This window comes from Xiphophorus maculatus, chromosome 10 (genome assembly GCF_002775205.1).
Source record: "Xiphophorus maculatus strain JP 163 A chromosome 10, X_maculatus-5.0-male, whole genome shotgun sequence".
NCBI classification, from domain to species: domain Eukaryota; kingdom Metazoa; phylum Chordata; class Actinopteri; order Cyprinodontiformes; family Poeciliidae; genus Xiphophorus; species Xiphophorus maculatus.
Window position 1 is genome coordinate 18,867,101 of NC_036452.1, and position 16,484 is coordinate 18,883,584.

General features: G+C 38.9%; 1 protein-coding gene across 1 annotated transcript in view; it reads right to left on the bottom strand.

The window, feature by feature from the left end:
- LOC102234985 (dynein heavy chain 9, axonemal) overlaps positions 1 to 16,484 on the bottom strand; it is a 162,541-nt gene that overhangs the window by 129,323 nt on the left and 16,734 nt on the right. Inside the window, exons 14-25 of the mRNA XM_005809964.3 lie at positions 14,288 to 14,396; positions 10,234 to 10,475; positions 9,934 to 10,069; positions 6,809 to 7,005; positions 6,471 to 6,733; positions 6,219 to 6,380; positions 5,074 to 5,296; positions 4,675 to 4,841; positions 3,005 to 3,148; positions 2,719 to 2,878; positions 2,440 to 2,595; positions 53 to 185 (exon numbers count right to left, since the gene is read on the bottom strand). Of these exons, the coding sequence (XP_005810021.3) occupies positions 53 to 185; positions 2,440 to 2,595; positions 2,719 to 2,878; positions 3,005 to 3,148; positions 4,675 to 4,841; positions 5,074 to 5,296; positions 6,219 to 6,380; positions 6,471 to 6,733; positions 6,809 to 7,005; positions 9,934 to 10,069; positions 10,234 to 10,475; positions 14,288 to 14,396 (2,092 nt within the window). The remainder of the gene's footprint in view (positions 1 to 52; positions 186 to 2,439; positions 2,596 to 2,718; positions 2,879 to 3,004; positions 3,149 to 4,674; positions 4,842 to 5,073; positions 5,297 to 6,218; positions 6,381 to 6,470; positions 6,734 to 6,808; positions 7,006 to 9,933; positions 10,070 to 10,233; positions 10,476 to 14,287; positions 14,397 to 16,484) is intronic.

Genomic DNA, 16,484 nt, shown 5'->3' on the forward strand with positions numbered 1-16,484 from the left:
AAAGGCCCAATATGGAACAGCATGGCTAAACTAAAGTAACTGCTAATTCTACCTGTCCATGTGGAGTTGAGCTCAGACAGGACTTTCTCCATCCCCATTTCTTTAACAGCCTTGTCCACAATCTCTCTGACTTTCTCCTCAAAGCAGTGCAGGTTGAGCTGCAGCAGGTCAGCCAATGACGTTTCCTGCTCACAGCACAAACAGTCATGTTGGTGTGCCCCCAATATTTACGACAATTTATAAAAATACTAATATAATTTTTTCTTTTTTTTTACATTTGTCACATTTCAACCACAAACATATTTTAGTTGGAGTTCATGACACAGACTAAGACAAAATAGTGTAATTCCATGACTTAATACTTTGTTAATTCACCAATTACTGTTACTATTGAAAACTTTAAGTGTATTCAGGGTATGTGGTATGTGCGTGCACATGGTTATTTGTTACTGTGTTGCCCTGTGGCAGGATACACAGTGACACGGTGTATCCTGGACATAGGCAACGTCATCAGACAATGGATAGATGCAATACTTTATATGGTTTATTAAATAAAATCTCAATAACTTCATTGAAGTTTGCGGTTGAAAGATGAAAAAAAGTAAAAAAAGATGTGAATACTTTAGTAAGGCGTGGCATAATAACAGGCAATTATTATTAACAGGCAATGTATTATAATTATTATAATACAGAATGTTTATATAAAACAAAAACAAAAATGCAAATGTATCACTCCTTAACGTCCGTTATTTTGGTTAATTTTCACATGTTTTCCCATCATTTGCTTCTGTAGCAGATCTTTATTTTTGCTGTTTTCTGGTATCTGGGGGAAATAAAGAGACTCTCTTGTGTAGTCAGTGTCCCTAGTCGAAAAATTCAGAGTAATTTTAGCCTTCTGGGAAGTGAATCTGGTCATATTAACATAAAGGCAGATAATAGCGAGCTGTGGTAGAAGAGGCTGACAACCAGCTGATACAAAAGAACTGGAGCAGCTTGAGGTTCAAAGACTGCCAGGCCACACAGAGAAACCATTAATATCCAAAGATGATTAGCTTGAAGTGTTCAGAGTTCTATCTGAACAGAGTGATAACACCACTCTGCAGCTTGCTCTCATTATGCTAGACAACTGCTGACTTAACTTTGGAAAAATGCTGGCTTAAGCACAACAGCAGAAACCTAAAGACTTATTTTATTGATTTACACTAAGCAGGGTTGTGTTCCTCTCTTTAAAAACAGCATCAAGTTTAAATATGTAGAATATATGCTTCTTCTTTGCTGGTTTTCTCACTGTAAACGGAGGTATTTTTTTATTATCACTGTCTGACATTAACCAATGTTAGGAATGCTCACATTATTTCTATTAGTTAAATACCAGAGGGTGCCATTTCCAGATGTCTAAAGGTGCAATTTTTATCTGTTCAGATAGTGATATGCAACTATAAGCACAATGGAGATGCCTAGGTATTATACTGATCAGGAAGAAAAGAGGTTCTGTGTTGGTGCAGAATATGAGTAAGAACCTAAAAAAAAGCAAAGAAATTCCTAAGATGCTGTATTAAGGTGGTGAAATTGCATGTGCACAGTGAAATAAGTCCTGTACAAAGATCAGCTAAATGTCCACTCAGTAAGAATGAAGTCACCCTCTTAATTCAACATAAAAAGCCAGATAACAGCTACAAATGCACTCAAGTACACTTGGAGATATATTCAGGGGTTTGATGAAATTAACATTTAATAATTTGGCAAGAGTGACATTTAATGGAAAAAAATGAAAGGTTGCAAGCATGATGACATAATATCAAAACGTGGAAATAGTGAAGCAACATCTCCAGGCCTCAGTCTGCAACTAATTTATCTATACAAGACCCATTTATACCCAATTTTAAATGGCTTAAATTAAACAACGTCAATGTTTTGGAGCGACTATTATAAAGGTCTAAAATCATGCCCATAAAAAATATGCTTGCACAGCTAAAAATGTGAGTGGGAGTAAGGTGGCCGTAAAGACCTGGTTAACATGAGCTACTTCTGTCAGGAGGAATGGACCAGAATCCCTGAAAACTATAATGTGAAAGTCATGGAAGGAAATCCAAAAATGTTTGACAAACGTTATACAGTTAAAAAAAAAAAAATCTCAATTTAAGTACTTTTGACTTAAAAAAAAACAACAAAAAACAAACTATATGCAATACTACTGTATGTCATTAATTATTTGTGCAAACAACAAATAATTTTGACAATCGTAAATGACCTAAAACAGAAAACATTTTAGTTTGACTTGATGTTAGAAAGTGACAAAAAAATATGGTTCAATTGATTTTTTTTGTGCTTTCAATATAAAAATCTTGCTTGAACTACATAAATTATCAAATACAACAGGATGGAAACTTCAAATCAGAACCGCAAGTAGCTGTTTAAATGTTTAACTAAATCATAAACCTGGTCAATTGCGAAGTGAACGCCAGTTGCAGCCATCAGCTGATGCCAGTGTCTGGGTCGTATCGCAGGGCTTTGGAGCTCTGCTACTGCCCTTAGAGAGGTGAGGATGTTCTTCACCCTACTGTCCAGACATGTGAACGCCTCCCATGCTCTTACCTACAAAACACAGACAGTGATCCGTACAATAGTCTGTGACATTCAAGGGAAATTTAAGCAGCATGTTTAAAGCCAAGTTCTTGTGATGCTAAAACTCTCTCCTTGTGAAAGTGAGCTTCTCACCTCCTTATCCAGCCCTCGTATGTCTTTAGAGAAGCGCTTGCATTCGTGTTCCATGTCCTCCACATTGATCTCTCTCCAGGGAGTTGTCCTCCAAGCTGCCATGCTGGATTCTACTAATGTAATCATATCCCACAGCTCTTTCAACAGGCCCACCTCACGCCTGTGGGAAGATGCAAATAAGATGAACAAATCCAAGAAGCAAATGCAATCTCTGTAATGAGGGGTTGCAAGTTAAAAACTTGGCTTGTGGTGGAGGTACTCTCTTCATTCCACGTTCCTTCATCACCTGCATTGTCGGAGCTGTTTGTACTCGGAGACAGTGACCTCAAACAGACTCGCCGACTCCATCAGGGAGGCCATCGTCTTCTCATGTTCCCGGATCATCTGGTGAAACTTATTCATCATCTGGTACGGCTTCTGGCTGTCAAACCTGAGAGCCGCATCAGCACACGCGTACCAATCAAAACCCACACTATCACAGGCTCAGCATCAAGCAGGCAGTGTTTGGGTAATGACAGACTGTAGGACTGCCAAATTTGATTTGGCTGCAAGTATAATAATTCTGGAGTCTACAGCACTAACACCATACTGCAAAAATTACTAGTGACTTCCATGACATTAATGGGGAAATAATCACCAGGTTATTAAGAGGCCAATTACACACATAACTAATCTGACAATTAAAAGATATGACAAAGAATATTTTCGTATGAACCAATTAGCATCATGTTAAGATTCAATTAGTGTTGTCAGATAAGCAAACTTTAAGATAACATTGTTGTGGTGTCAAGTGGGGAGGAGAGCTCAGGTGACATTTTAATCTGTCCAATGTACTCATCTAAACTATGTAGCTTCGAAGGAAAAGTGAAACAAAAAATGCCGTTACAAGTAGGATTGTCACAATAACAAATTTTGCCAGGCTATAAATTGTCCCAGAACATATTGCGATAAACGATAATATTGTTGTTTTGAGACAATTTTCAAGTAATATAATAGTAAAAATGGAAGAACAATGCAAGAACACATTCTTAAAGATCAAATTCTGATTAACATTAAAACATTGGAACTGGAAGACATTTTAAATATCCAAAATAAATAAACAAAACAACAGAAACAACAAGTAAAATGAATTGTGAAGTCTCTGTAGACAAAATTGTCTTTCCAAAGCAGCAGACTGAAGACCAGTTTTGATAGAAAGAGAGAAAAAAGAAACAATAAATCAAGCAAATGAAAATTACTCAGTTTGTTTTAGTTTATCATGCAATTAATTGATTTATTGTTTATTATGACAGGCCTAGTTACAAGAGCATAACAATAACACCTTAAGTTTTCAGGAGCCAGTAAAAGTTTGTTGATGTCACAGTTTTAAAAGGTTGTAATGTTGACTAATGTTTCTAAACAGGTCAACTGTGGGTAAAAATGAACACTGGTGCATCATTCTTGGGATCTTCATTAAAAGACTTCACCACTTAAACATTTGACTGCATTAAATATTTCAATAACCATGTCCTAAATGTTTGTTATGGAAGAGGAGTGTAAACAACATGAATCATTGTCAATCCTCCCTTTCACCAATTTATACTTTCAGTTCATACTAATGCCATTTTGTGACTCTAGATAATTGCATGTTAACTTAAAAGAGCAGTTAACCTAAGTTCACAGTTTGCTTTAATTTGTTGGTTTCTAGCATAGATCGTCGCCCACAAATTTCAAATTATTGTGTTGTAGAAGTTAATTGTATTTATAAACAATGGTTTCAACTGTTGGTGACTGCAATCTTTCAAATAACTTATATTTAAAGATGTATGTATAATAAGTGTTTGTACTAGAATACAAATGTGTGCATAAAATTCTTATTTTAATGCAGACATTTGTATGCTGTTTACCTATAATCAAGCATCATGAACTTAATTTAAAGTGTTTTCTCTCAATTTCTGGATATCAGAGTTATTCTACCTGAAAGGCCCATTGCTGCGAAAGTGCTCCCTGAAGGCATGTTGGTCAACATCAAATGAAGCACATTTTCTACGTAGGCTGACCACCTCTATGGCCTGCAGTGGCGCCACCTGCTGTTTAACCAAGACTACCTGTTTTTTTAGATTGAGCCACTTTTCAGGCAACTCCTGCAGAAAAAAAGACAATCAGAAATTTGCAAAGAACAATAAGACTGTAAGCAAAGAAAGCTGTGGTGATATTTCATGACTTGCTGGGAGGAAGAGATCAGAGATTTGCATTCAGAAAACGCAACAGAACCATTAGAGAAAAGATTCTACCTCACCTGGAAAAAAATCAAAGCAAAGAGTCTTTGATAGGAAATCAAACGAAGGGAATGAATATCAGAATATCAGTTCTTACCGCTAAGTGTTTGTACACCACTTCTGGGAGATCCTGTTCATATATTTTCAGGAGAGAAATGGTTTGTTGCAGAGGCTCAAACATGGTGTCTGTAGAGGTTTGTCTGTCTTTAACCGCCAACAAGTGACTCATGACCTCAACCAGACCTCTGTAGTCGCCCTCCTGGACCTGCTGGCTCAGGCCACCCTCGGTTACACAGATGAACCTCTCTAGATCGAACAGACTGAAGCAGACATACACATTGTTTAGGTAAAAACAAAATACTAAAAGCTGTAATTTATCACCAGGGCATCTGCAGATTTCTACCAGACTTTTTAAGACCTTTTTTACTGGCCTTGGATTGAACTTAAGACCGAAAAACAATCAATCAAGGGAATGATGCTGCACTACAGCCAAGCATAGCAAAAACTGTGAAATTTCTGGGGTCCCTTTATGGCTCTTGGTAGCAGCTTTGTGCTTCTTACACTGCATATGGCTCTCTAAAGCAGGGGTGTCCAAAGTTGGTCCTCGAGGGCCGGCATCCTGCATGTTTTAGTTCTCTCCCTGGTGGTACCAACAACCTTTCAGCATGTCAATGTTCTTCTTGGGAGACCTGGGAGAGAACTAAAACATGCAGGATGCCGGCCCTCAAGTCTTAACCCCTACAGTGCTTAACATTTTACACAGAATGAATGTAGCATCTTATGGGTTAAATAGTCCTACCAAGCCAAAACCTAAGACCTGGTGATTTAGATATTTATGGTCAACTTACTTTTCAAAATGAATTTAAGACAGGCTTTTTAAGGATGCACGGACACCCTAGTTAGCTTAACTTTAGTTTATAGCTGGAGATGACTGAACCCTTTTTCACCAGGCCTGGCCAGGTCAAAATGATTTTTTTTTCTGACCGCTAGAGAAGAAAAACTTGTGCTGTGCCAACCCTACAGAACCACGTTATGGATACAGAGGAATTTTTCCAAGAGCACAGTTTTCCAACAATCCAGAGACAAATTGATGGCGATCTGTGACTTTTCCAGCATGATGGAGCACCGTGTCACAGGCCAAATACGTATGTTAAAGTGACTCAGAGATTGAACACAGATTTTGAAACAAATCTGTGGCCAGTTCTTTCTCGTGCGAAATAAAAAAAACAACACATTTCATACCTGTTGGTTACATGATCGATGAGGTGCTGTTTGAACATGAAGCTCCACTTTTTGATGACATTGAGCAGAGCACTCTTCAACCTCCTGCCATCCACCCTCATCCATCCATGGAAGACATGCACCGCCTCCAGGTGCTGGACCTCCTCATAAAGCTTCTCATAACTGCAGTATAGAGTCAACAGATTGCATTTAATTTGTAGTTAAATGCCAGAACCTGCTAATGCATATTGTTAAGACAGCACCTACACCTACCTGTCTATCTGTCCTCTAAAGCTGTCCAGAGTTGGTGTGCTCTCATAAATCCCACTATCACAGAAAACCTCTACATCGGGGCTTGCGGGATTTTGGCCATACTCGAGAAACTGACGCATGAACTCCTTCCTGTCGTCCATGTACAAGTAGCTGAAACGCTCCAGAGAGCTGCGGAAGTTACAGCACACCGTCATGGCGGCCTTCACACGCTCCATCAGGAGGTGTCGCGTGTCTGCCAGCTCAGTCATGCTTTCCATGTCAGCCTGACAGAAAAAGAGGAGTAGAAACCCAAGGGATGCATGTGTGTTTTCGTTAAGGCTGCATCAAACATGCTTTACCTGGTAGTGGGCAGAAGGGCTGTGCTGGGCGAGCCGCGGCACCAATGAGGACATTTTGAACACATCGTTGATGAGGCTCTCCACTATCTCAAACAAACTATCTGGAGCCCCCAGCTCCAGAGAGGGAGAGAAGACCATGTTAGGGGCCTGCAGATCCAGACGGGCCTCGAGCAGAGGGGCCATGACAGTTCTTTGATCTGTGGAGAGAGGAAAACATGGAGCATAAAAACAGTTTGAATAGTAATACTTAATTCACCACTGGTTTAAAATCGACTGTTAGATCATTTACAGATGCAAACAGTGTTGACTCCCATTTAAGATGTATAAAAATGAAAACCTTTAAAAAAAATTAAAAATTATCTCATAATGGAAGAACCTCACATCAATAGCTTGGTTTTCTTTTATCCTCTCTTCCTTAAAGTGTTTTTTTTATACGATCCATGTCTTGGATTGCGTCTAAAAATTTAGCTTCTGTGTCTGATGAGCCATTTGTATCTTAATTTATTCCTATGTTTTGAATGTTAATCTGTTAAAAGACCCATTAAACACCCATAATCAGCTTACCAGAGGAGTGCATCAGATTTTAGCTTTTCAGTCAAAATTTTAAAACGCCTGGCATTCACTACTAAGATTCTCAGGACTTTTAGAATTGGAACAAGCCCACAGTATCTCAGATCTTCCACCAAACTAAACGGAGACCATAAGGTGCTTTTTCATGTAAGGCATCTTTCTACTACAGAACATTTCCAGGAACTCTGAAAATATTTGGGAATAATATTAGTCATACTCTTTTTCCGCTGTGGTTACCATGGTAAAGACAAATTAACACAGTGCAAAATATATCCCTGCTATGAACATAGTTTTCAATTCGATTTTTTTTAAAGACTGTCTACTAGATAAAGGAAGTGACAGCAATTTATGTCAAAAAATGTCGGATTCAACTTTCGCAACAAGAAATTGCCTCTACTCTTGGTGGTTGATAATCTGGTTCCACAGTGAAAACCGTACACATGACAGAACAATCAAAGCAAATTTAAGATCCAGGAAAAAAATATTTTACATCTCAGAGTCAAATTTGAGATTTTTTTCTTTTTTACAGCTAATGTTTGGCCGGTTTGAAGAACAAACGAAATGGAGAAAAAGCCTCAAACTGCCAACTGGAGCTACACTAGATATGTTTTTTTTTTTTACTTTAAGTTTAGTTTCTAAGGTGTAAATTATATACAACTTTTTCAGTACTCTTCAATGTTATGTAGTGTTGCAGCAGACAACTAAGTGCTGTCCTATTTGCAAAAATGTATCCCATAACACAGAAGGAATGCCACCTGCGATGCCAGTGATTTTGTTAAAAACAATTTCTCAAGATGGGTTTTTCCCCCCACTGAATAAATGTACTAAGCCTTAATATTTTTTTCAGAATGACATTATGTGCAATAGCAGAAGCATTAATTTCAAGGCACTCCACACATCGTCAACAGGGCTGCCAACAAATTTGTCTGTATCCGTACATCAGAGACTTCTTGATTTTTAAGACGTTGAAGGCAAAGAGAGCACACAAGGGAGAGCTGGTTGGACACGGCAGCTATTTGTAAACACTCCTGCTCATCTTGAACCGCATCTAAACTGGCTGACAAGACCCATGCCAGCAAGCATGTTCGCTAGTTTTCCGTGTCCATAATCCAGCCAATAAAGGCGGACAACCGACTGACATCAAAGCCCTTGAGGACATGTTGCAAAAGAGCTGTCCAAGTGAGTGCTGGCTGAGAGACGCTGCAGAATCAGAGTAATGAGCAGCTCTGAATTTTCTCCCATTAATATTAGAATTGGCTGCAGCGTTCTGCTGGCATCGAGACGAGAGTCGCAACAGCCTCTACATGACTGTGGCATTTTTAATAACAAATACAGACTTTTTAGATCTACGGTTGAAGCAAGATGTTTACATATACCTTATAAAAAAGAAACAGAGGCTGTCATAAATCTCTATCTGACTAAAGTCTGCCTTGTTTTGGGTCAGTAATTATTACCGTTTTTTGCCTTCATTTTGCTAAACGCAAATGTTCTCAGTCGTCGTGTCCTTGAGCAAGATGCTTTCACCTGACCTGCCTGCTGGTGGTGGCCACAGGGCCAGGTGGCACCCTCTCACTGTGTGTGTATGAACGGTTGAATAACTGACTGTAGTGTATAGTGCTTTGGAGTCCTTGAACATGATGAAATGCTATATAGCTGTGGGCTATTTACCATTTGCTACATTCAAAGTCAAAAGTTTAAGAGAGTCAGTATCCACACAGAAATGTGTCTAGGGCTGATACATTGTCTGTAAAGACACTTCATAAGCTTAGTACCTGTTTACAGTTTCCACAAGTTATTTGGCATTTGGTCTTGATGACCATCGTCACTTTAGGTGAACTTTTTTTTCCCAAAACACCATTTCAACCAGTAAGTACACTGGTGGTGGTATCATTTTGTGTTGATGTTTTATTGCAGGAGGGACTGAGAACTTCACAAAATAGATAGCATTATCAGGAAGGAAAAAAAAATGGAAACATTAAAGGCATTATCTCAAGACATCAGCCAGGGATTTAAAGATTGGGCACCAAATAGGATTTTAGTACTGGACAATAACTCTAAACTTACAGCCAAGTCTTTCACAAAGTCACTTAAGGATGAAAAAGTCAATGTTTTGGTGCGACTGTAACCGAGTCTTCTTGTCAGTCTGTGGGCAAAGTTGAAAAGCTGTGAGTGTATGTGTGTCTACAAGATGGCCTATATGGCAGTTCTCTAAGTGGAAAGTGGAAAAATAAAAATCAGAAGAACAATATTTAATCGGCTTCTGAAAAGAGTCAGGGATGTTTGACCCAAGTTATTCAGCACAAAGAGCAATTCTGTTAAATATCTTGAACTTTGAACAAAGTGGGGGGGAAAATTCACACAATTATTATAACATTTAGCAAATATGAATAATTTTAGTAATCCTAACTGATCTAAAAAATGTTAAAAAGACAAGTTTTGTCTGATGTATTTATTGTCAGGCATTGAGAAAAACAGGGCATCTGCCTCTAATAGTGTATAGACTTATCTGGCTTGAACTGCAGCTCTATTGTATCGTTCGCGGTTCATTACCCTACCAGTGTTGTCCAGGAAGAACTTGAGAGAGCACTCAATACAGCTGAAGAATCCATCTATAATCATGTCATCAATGTATTCCACATAGGCCTTCCACTCCTCCGAGGACGACTCGGCTCTGAACAGTGCCTGATTGCTCTAAGACATAAAAAGCAGGACAATCTCAGTAAATCATTTAGAAATTACATTAAAATGTAGTTCAAAGGGAATTCCAAATCCCTGCTCGAAAATGTCTTTTAAAATGATGAAACGTTAGTGAAACCTAAAGAGAATTGGAGATGTCTCAATCATCAGAAAAGTACCTCTAGCAGGAAGTGGATTTTCCCCCCAGAGGACTGCACCACATTGTGAAACCGCTCCACCCTGTCAGCGCGGTCCTCAAGGCAAAGCAGAGCATCCTTTCTGCCGTCTTTTCTGTCAAACATGGGGACTGCCCACGACTTCATGTACCTCTGCATCTCCTCCACATTCTCCTTGGTCTTTTGAAGTCTGCTCTCCAAGTCACAGACAGCGTCTCGGATGTCTTGGATATACTGCCACACACCTGAAAGACGTGTGTGCATGTTACAATTTCAAGGGGTCCAAAATAAGTTTTATAAATTTTATGCATCACTTAATTAACGTGTGGGACTTGCAAAAAAAAACAACAACATGCAATATCCTTGTACTCTCCCACATTTTGTGACATTACAACCAAAACCTTCCCATTTTTGTTGGGATTGTGTATGACAGACCAACACAGTGCAAAAAAAAAACAAAGCAAATAGTTTTCAAAGTTGTAATATCTAACAGAAATTAGAATTTTACACAGAAATGAACAGTGGGCCGTGTATTTGTATTCACTATCCATATGAAGTCGTGAAATTTGTAATTTGAATTGACCAACTATGGGGTGCCGTTTCAAAGTCACCCAGACAGAAACCGACAGTAATAACTTGGGCCGTTTAGCCTGTCATGAGAGAGAAGAAGGGGTTTATTGTTTAAAGTTATATTTATTATAAATATTTATTATATGTATCGTTTAATAAATGTCACAATTCCAAACTAAATATTTACTTAGCAAGCTAACTCTTTAGCTCAACACTAGTTATTTACTCAGCAAGCTAGTTTACAGCTAGCCTATAAACTAAAAGCTTAGTAAGGAAGCTAACTATTTAGCTCCAAATGAAACATTTAGCTTCAAACTAAATATATAAGTTACAAACTAAACGTCTCATTGCAAGTTCAATGTGTAGGTCAGAACTAAAATATTTAGGTTTATGTTGCCAAATAACTTACCGATAAGCGGAAATGGACTACCAAAACAAAAGCTTGGTCCCGCGAACCTCTCTGTGGTCTCAAACTGTAGGTCCTGCAACCTTTTGAAATGTCCCTTTTCCCACCACACATTTGATATCAACAGCGAAACTGTCTCGCTAACATGCAGATCCAAACTCTACGGACCTCTGCTAATGAGCTAAAATTGGAGACAGGTGTGCTGAAGCAGGCAGACGTCTTAAAGTTGCAGGACACCGACCTTTGTGAAGTGTACTTTGAGATTACTGCAAAAGTCCTGCTGGCAAGTCTCAATCTCTTCAGCTGCTGCTCATGTCACTTCGTTATCATCGAAGTGACAGCTGGAGCAGCAAGACCAAGCTTTTATTTTGATAGTCCACCTCGGCTTATTGGGAAGAATATTTAGCTATGACCTAAATATTTTGTTTGGAACTAAATATTTTTTTTTGTTTTGAGACAAATATTTAGTTTACAACCTAAATATTCTGCTTGCTAATTACATATTTTTTGCTTGGAACTGTGACATTTCTAAATGTATGAATGGAAAGACATCCAATGCTTGGAAAGCATCCATTGTCAGTAAATGGAAAAAGTACAAATCTACCAAAATATGGCTATTTATCTGTACCTACACACCAGCCAAGGAGAGCCTTGCCTTACCAGCCTGGCACTCAATGTACATTACATATTGGGTTTTCCAACATTTCCACCCTTTGCCTTTGGAAATCATACAGCATATTGAGATGCATGCACCTTGCTCAGCATGCAGCAGATATGTGTGTAGCTGCTGTGTGTTCCTGCAGAGAAACAGTAAGACGGTCCCCGCAGACAGCTGAGTGCACTGGCTTGTACCATAAACACTCCTCTTATTTCTGCCCTGTTCCGCCAGAAGTCCCAGAGTCGGAAAAACCAACAACATGTCCTGCTGCTGTGCGTCAATCAACCCTTATCAATGATTAAACGGCTCCTTTATTTTTATTTTATAAGCAAAGTCTTTCAGTTCGTGTTAGATTCTCAAGCAAGCCGCTGTGCCCTCGAACTGACAAGGATGGAGGCAAACGGGAGAGAACAGAGGGGCAGGAGTCGTTTTCTAACAACTCTTGGTGTCCTTACATCCATTTTTTTGTCTGTATTCTCAATTCTAATATATCACAGTAAATGCATAGAACATTTTAAAGAAGAAAGTGACAGCAAAAAGTCCAATATGATTCCTGAAAAAAATCAACTCCGGAGGTAAAAAAAAAAAAATTTAAATTTTCCTGCTTCATCGTTAGGACAGGAAGATACAAGCTGGAGTTGGGATTTCCTCAACTGCTTAGCAACCGACATTGGAGCCACCAGTTGACAATAACTCTTTGTACTGTCATGGTGGCCAACATAGCAACTCTATTGAATCAGCAACACACGACATCGGGAAAAAAAAAGAAGCAAACCGTTATCCAACAGGTTATTGCCATTATTTTTCTGGATTACATGCAGTGTTTCCTTTAGAAAAGAGGTTGTCAAGCGTAAACGCATGGATATCAGAGGGTTAGTTATAACAAAAGGTTTGTTTAAACAAAATAATCTTCTCTAACTGACTATGAATTTGCTCTGGCTTAATTGTACGTGCAAATTCAACTGAGAACAAAAAAAAAATACTTGCATCACTTGTACCATCGTTGCCAAATCTAAATTAGGAAGACATTCCAGAAACAAACATTGAGACTTTTCAAGTTTGACTTTCCATACTTTGCTCAAAGCCTCCCAGTGAAAGTCTATTCAGGGAGGTTTGATTGGACGACAATCCCTGGAGTTAGGAGGAGCAAGTCCTGCGTTTAGCTTTGGGTAACTCAGAGGCCTGTTGTTTTCCAGATGACGAGGCTCTGCTGGTGTCTACCTCTACGACTTTCCACTTGAAAAGGAGCAGTTTGTAGCCAAGTGTAAAGTGGTTGAGAGAGCCTTCAAGTCTAAGTCAAAACAGCAGAAAGCCTCAGATATGAACGTTTGTGCTTTCAGCTTGACAGCTTGTATGTCTGAGCACTGAAGAGGCCGCCGCCACTTCTCAAATCTTTTGTGTGACAGCATTTAGAGTACATGGTTTGGGGGGGGGAGAACAAAGTAAAAGAGAAGAAACCATGACAGACAAAACAGAGATGAAAGCACCACTGTGAGTACACCGTGATCGGATAACCTTTAGCTGCCGAATACACCGCAGTTAGCTTCTGCTGGAGCACTTCCTGTCAAAAAACCCCCAGAAAAACACAATCCCAAAATCTTAGACGGCTAGACTGATCCGACCTCGACAAGACAATTCCACACCGAACGGAGTCTTTGAAACACAAAGATTATTTGAAGATTTACAAAACCTTGCCTACTATTTGTGGAAACAGAAAAGAGCATTGTCAAAAGTTTTTGGCATGAGAACCGCTTTAAACTTAGACGAGCACAAAAACAGCAATATAGGGACTAGTCGAATCATGACTGTTGTCACTGATTCCATGAAGCAGTTTCTGATTTAAGAAACTATTTGTAAGAATAACAACAAACAAAATGTGATTCTTAGTTTTCCTAAAAATTTGCTCCACGTCTTCCTGGTGAAATTAGTGTAATCTAACATTTGGACTTGTGAGCTGGCTGTATGGCTACACCCCAATGGGTGGCATCAAAAGCAACAAGACATTGTGTAAATAAATTGCAAATTATGTTAGCGCCACCATCAATAATGGACTGACTCCTCCATGAAACAACAACTCTCTTTGAGGACGGGAGCTTTGTGTTTTTTAGTTGTTGTTTTTCCTATTAATTATTTATCTGGCCAAGTCTGTAAATTATTCAGCACGACACTCATTTTGAAGATATTTCGTTTTGCAATTGTAATGAAACTTTTAAATGCTGCGAGGACAGCAAGCGAAAGGAGTCTGCATGTTTGTGTCGTATTTGTCATTTGTGTTACGGGGCGTAGGCAGAGCAGGAAAAAAAACAAAAAACATTGGCACGACTGAATACCGCTGCACCGAGCGCGACGGTAAAAAAAAAACAAAATAAAACAACACGCCGTTTAGAGGCGTCGCTGCTGTACGTGTTACTTTATCAGCTGACCTCTGCTGTTCCAGTTCAGGCTCTCCTCTGCCTCTCCCAGCCGAGCATCGATGTCTCTGAGCTGACCCTGAATCAGAGGACGCTCCACGTCCAGCACAGACAGCATCACCTGCGTTCAAGGAAAAGGGAAGGGAAGAAAAATAAGTAAATACATGTAAATCTGTCACAGAATATTAATGTACATGCCAACATGCTACTCAGAATGCCTAATGGGGTGTTCGCTTTCCCAAACTCACAATTTCAGCCTCGTTTGCCTGTTTCTCTGGCGTTACAAGTCGATTGGACCAAAATAGCTGGAAACTGTGCGTTGCTGTACGTTCGCATTGCAAACGGGCTTAATTGGGGGAATGTATGATGAATGCGGCTGAGGATAATAGGAGCCGTTTGCTGTGCTGCTGCGTTAATTACGTAAGTGATTTCTTGCATATTGTTCTATTATTCATTATTGACACTGCAATGCCCCTCTGTTTAGTTCCCATTAAGGCCGACAATGGGAAAAGTGTCTTGGGTAAAGACAGGCGTATTATACGTACAAATTCATTTTTCAAATGGGCGAACAAAAACAAACAAACAAAAAAATAACTATGCTAATCTCTGTAAAATTCAGGAATTAAATTTACATAAGTCACCATGGCTCTCGGTAGATAATTTATCACAGAGTAGCTGGTTTACATCATGATTTATGTTTCACATGAATGTACATCCATCTTTCACTGAGAACGTCTTAGAAAGGTGGATCTGGTCAAGTTTTTTTTTTTTTTTTTTCGAATGTAATGAATGATGGGGCCAATCTGATCCAGGATCAGTCTGATAGTGGCGTCGCTCATTTTAATGACTCTTTCCTTCTTTTCCAATTATTATAATTTATGTGAGGCTTAGTAAAATCTTAACCTATAACACAGGCCTTGGAAACCATGCTGCTGTCTAAATACATTAATGCCATGCACTAGTCTAGTGCGAATGCACGGCACTGGAAATATGAGGCTTCATCCGAGCAGTCCGTCATGATTACAATGTTGATATAAAGTGGACCCCAACCTACCCACAGTTTATTATTTGTGGATTCACTAATTCACAGACTTTTTTGTGGAACGTAACTCCAAAATATCCTCAGATTCACAGATTTGAGAGCCTCTTCTTTGACACGCGCTTGCAAAGAAGTTAATCCTGTGCTGTACCTCCAAGAGTGAATGTAAGGAAAACTGTAAATGTCTACTTCTACTGTAGTGCTAAGCTAGTTTAAAATGTGGGCACTGAGCCTATTAAGTAGGCCTGGCACAATAACAAGTTTTGCTGGACGATAAACTGTCCCAGCAGTTATTGCGATAAACGATAATATTGTTGTTTGGAGACCGTTTTCGAGTAATGTAATAGTAATAATGGCATTCTCAAGGATCGATAAACTTTAAATTCTATTGAACATTTAAACACTGGAACTGGAAGACATTTGAAATATCCAAAATAAATAAAGAAGACAACAGAAACAACACATAAAATGAATTATGAAGTCTTTGTAAGCGAAAGTATCTTTCATAAAAAGGGACCAGACTGGAGACTTTTGTCATAAAATTTTTGGTGAAAAGAAAGAGAGACGAGAAAAACGATAAATCAAGCAAATGAAAATTATTTCTTATAATTTATCATGCAACTAACTGATTTATTGTTTATTGCGTAAGGCGTAATATTAAGGCGTATTTGGTGCTACAGCATAAGCGTCTTCAGAGGGGGTTTCTGAGTAATTGTGGACGACTGTGAGTTGCCACACTTGGTTCACATGCGGCACGACATGGAGCTACAACAAAACAACAGGAACTGGATCGCAGAAGGTGTGTTTAATCAGTCTACCACACATTCTTTGGAAGCGTTTGGCATTCTGTGGTAAACTCGGGCATAAAATAGGATTATTTGTGACTTAGAAACATGGGAGATTGCTGCTTAAACTGCAAATGCTAATTTTGCTAACAATTAGCATAAAAACCATTACAAGTGTCAATTGTGTTCAATGTTTTCACCTTGGCTTCACTATTGTATCAGAGCTACTTCTTTCAATGTCTCATGTATACTTAGTGTGAAGCTGCCGCTCCTCTTTAAAAATTAATGACCATAAATAGTGAAACGGCTGGTTTAACTACCCTGTCACCATGTTTTTGATGGACCTGGTGGCTTTTCAGATGTTTTATCAGCGTTTGACACCCGC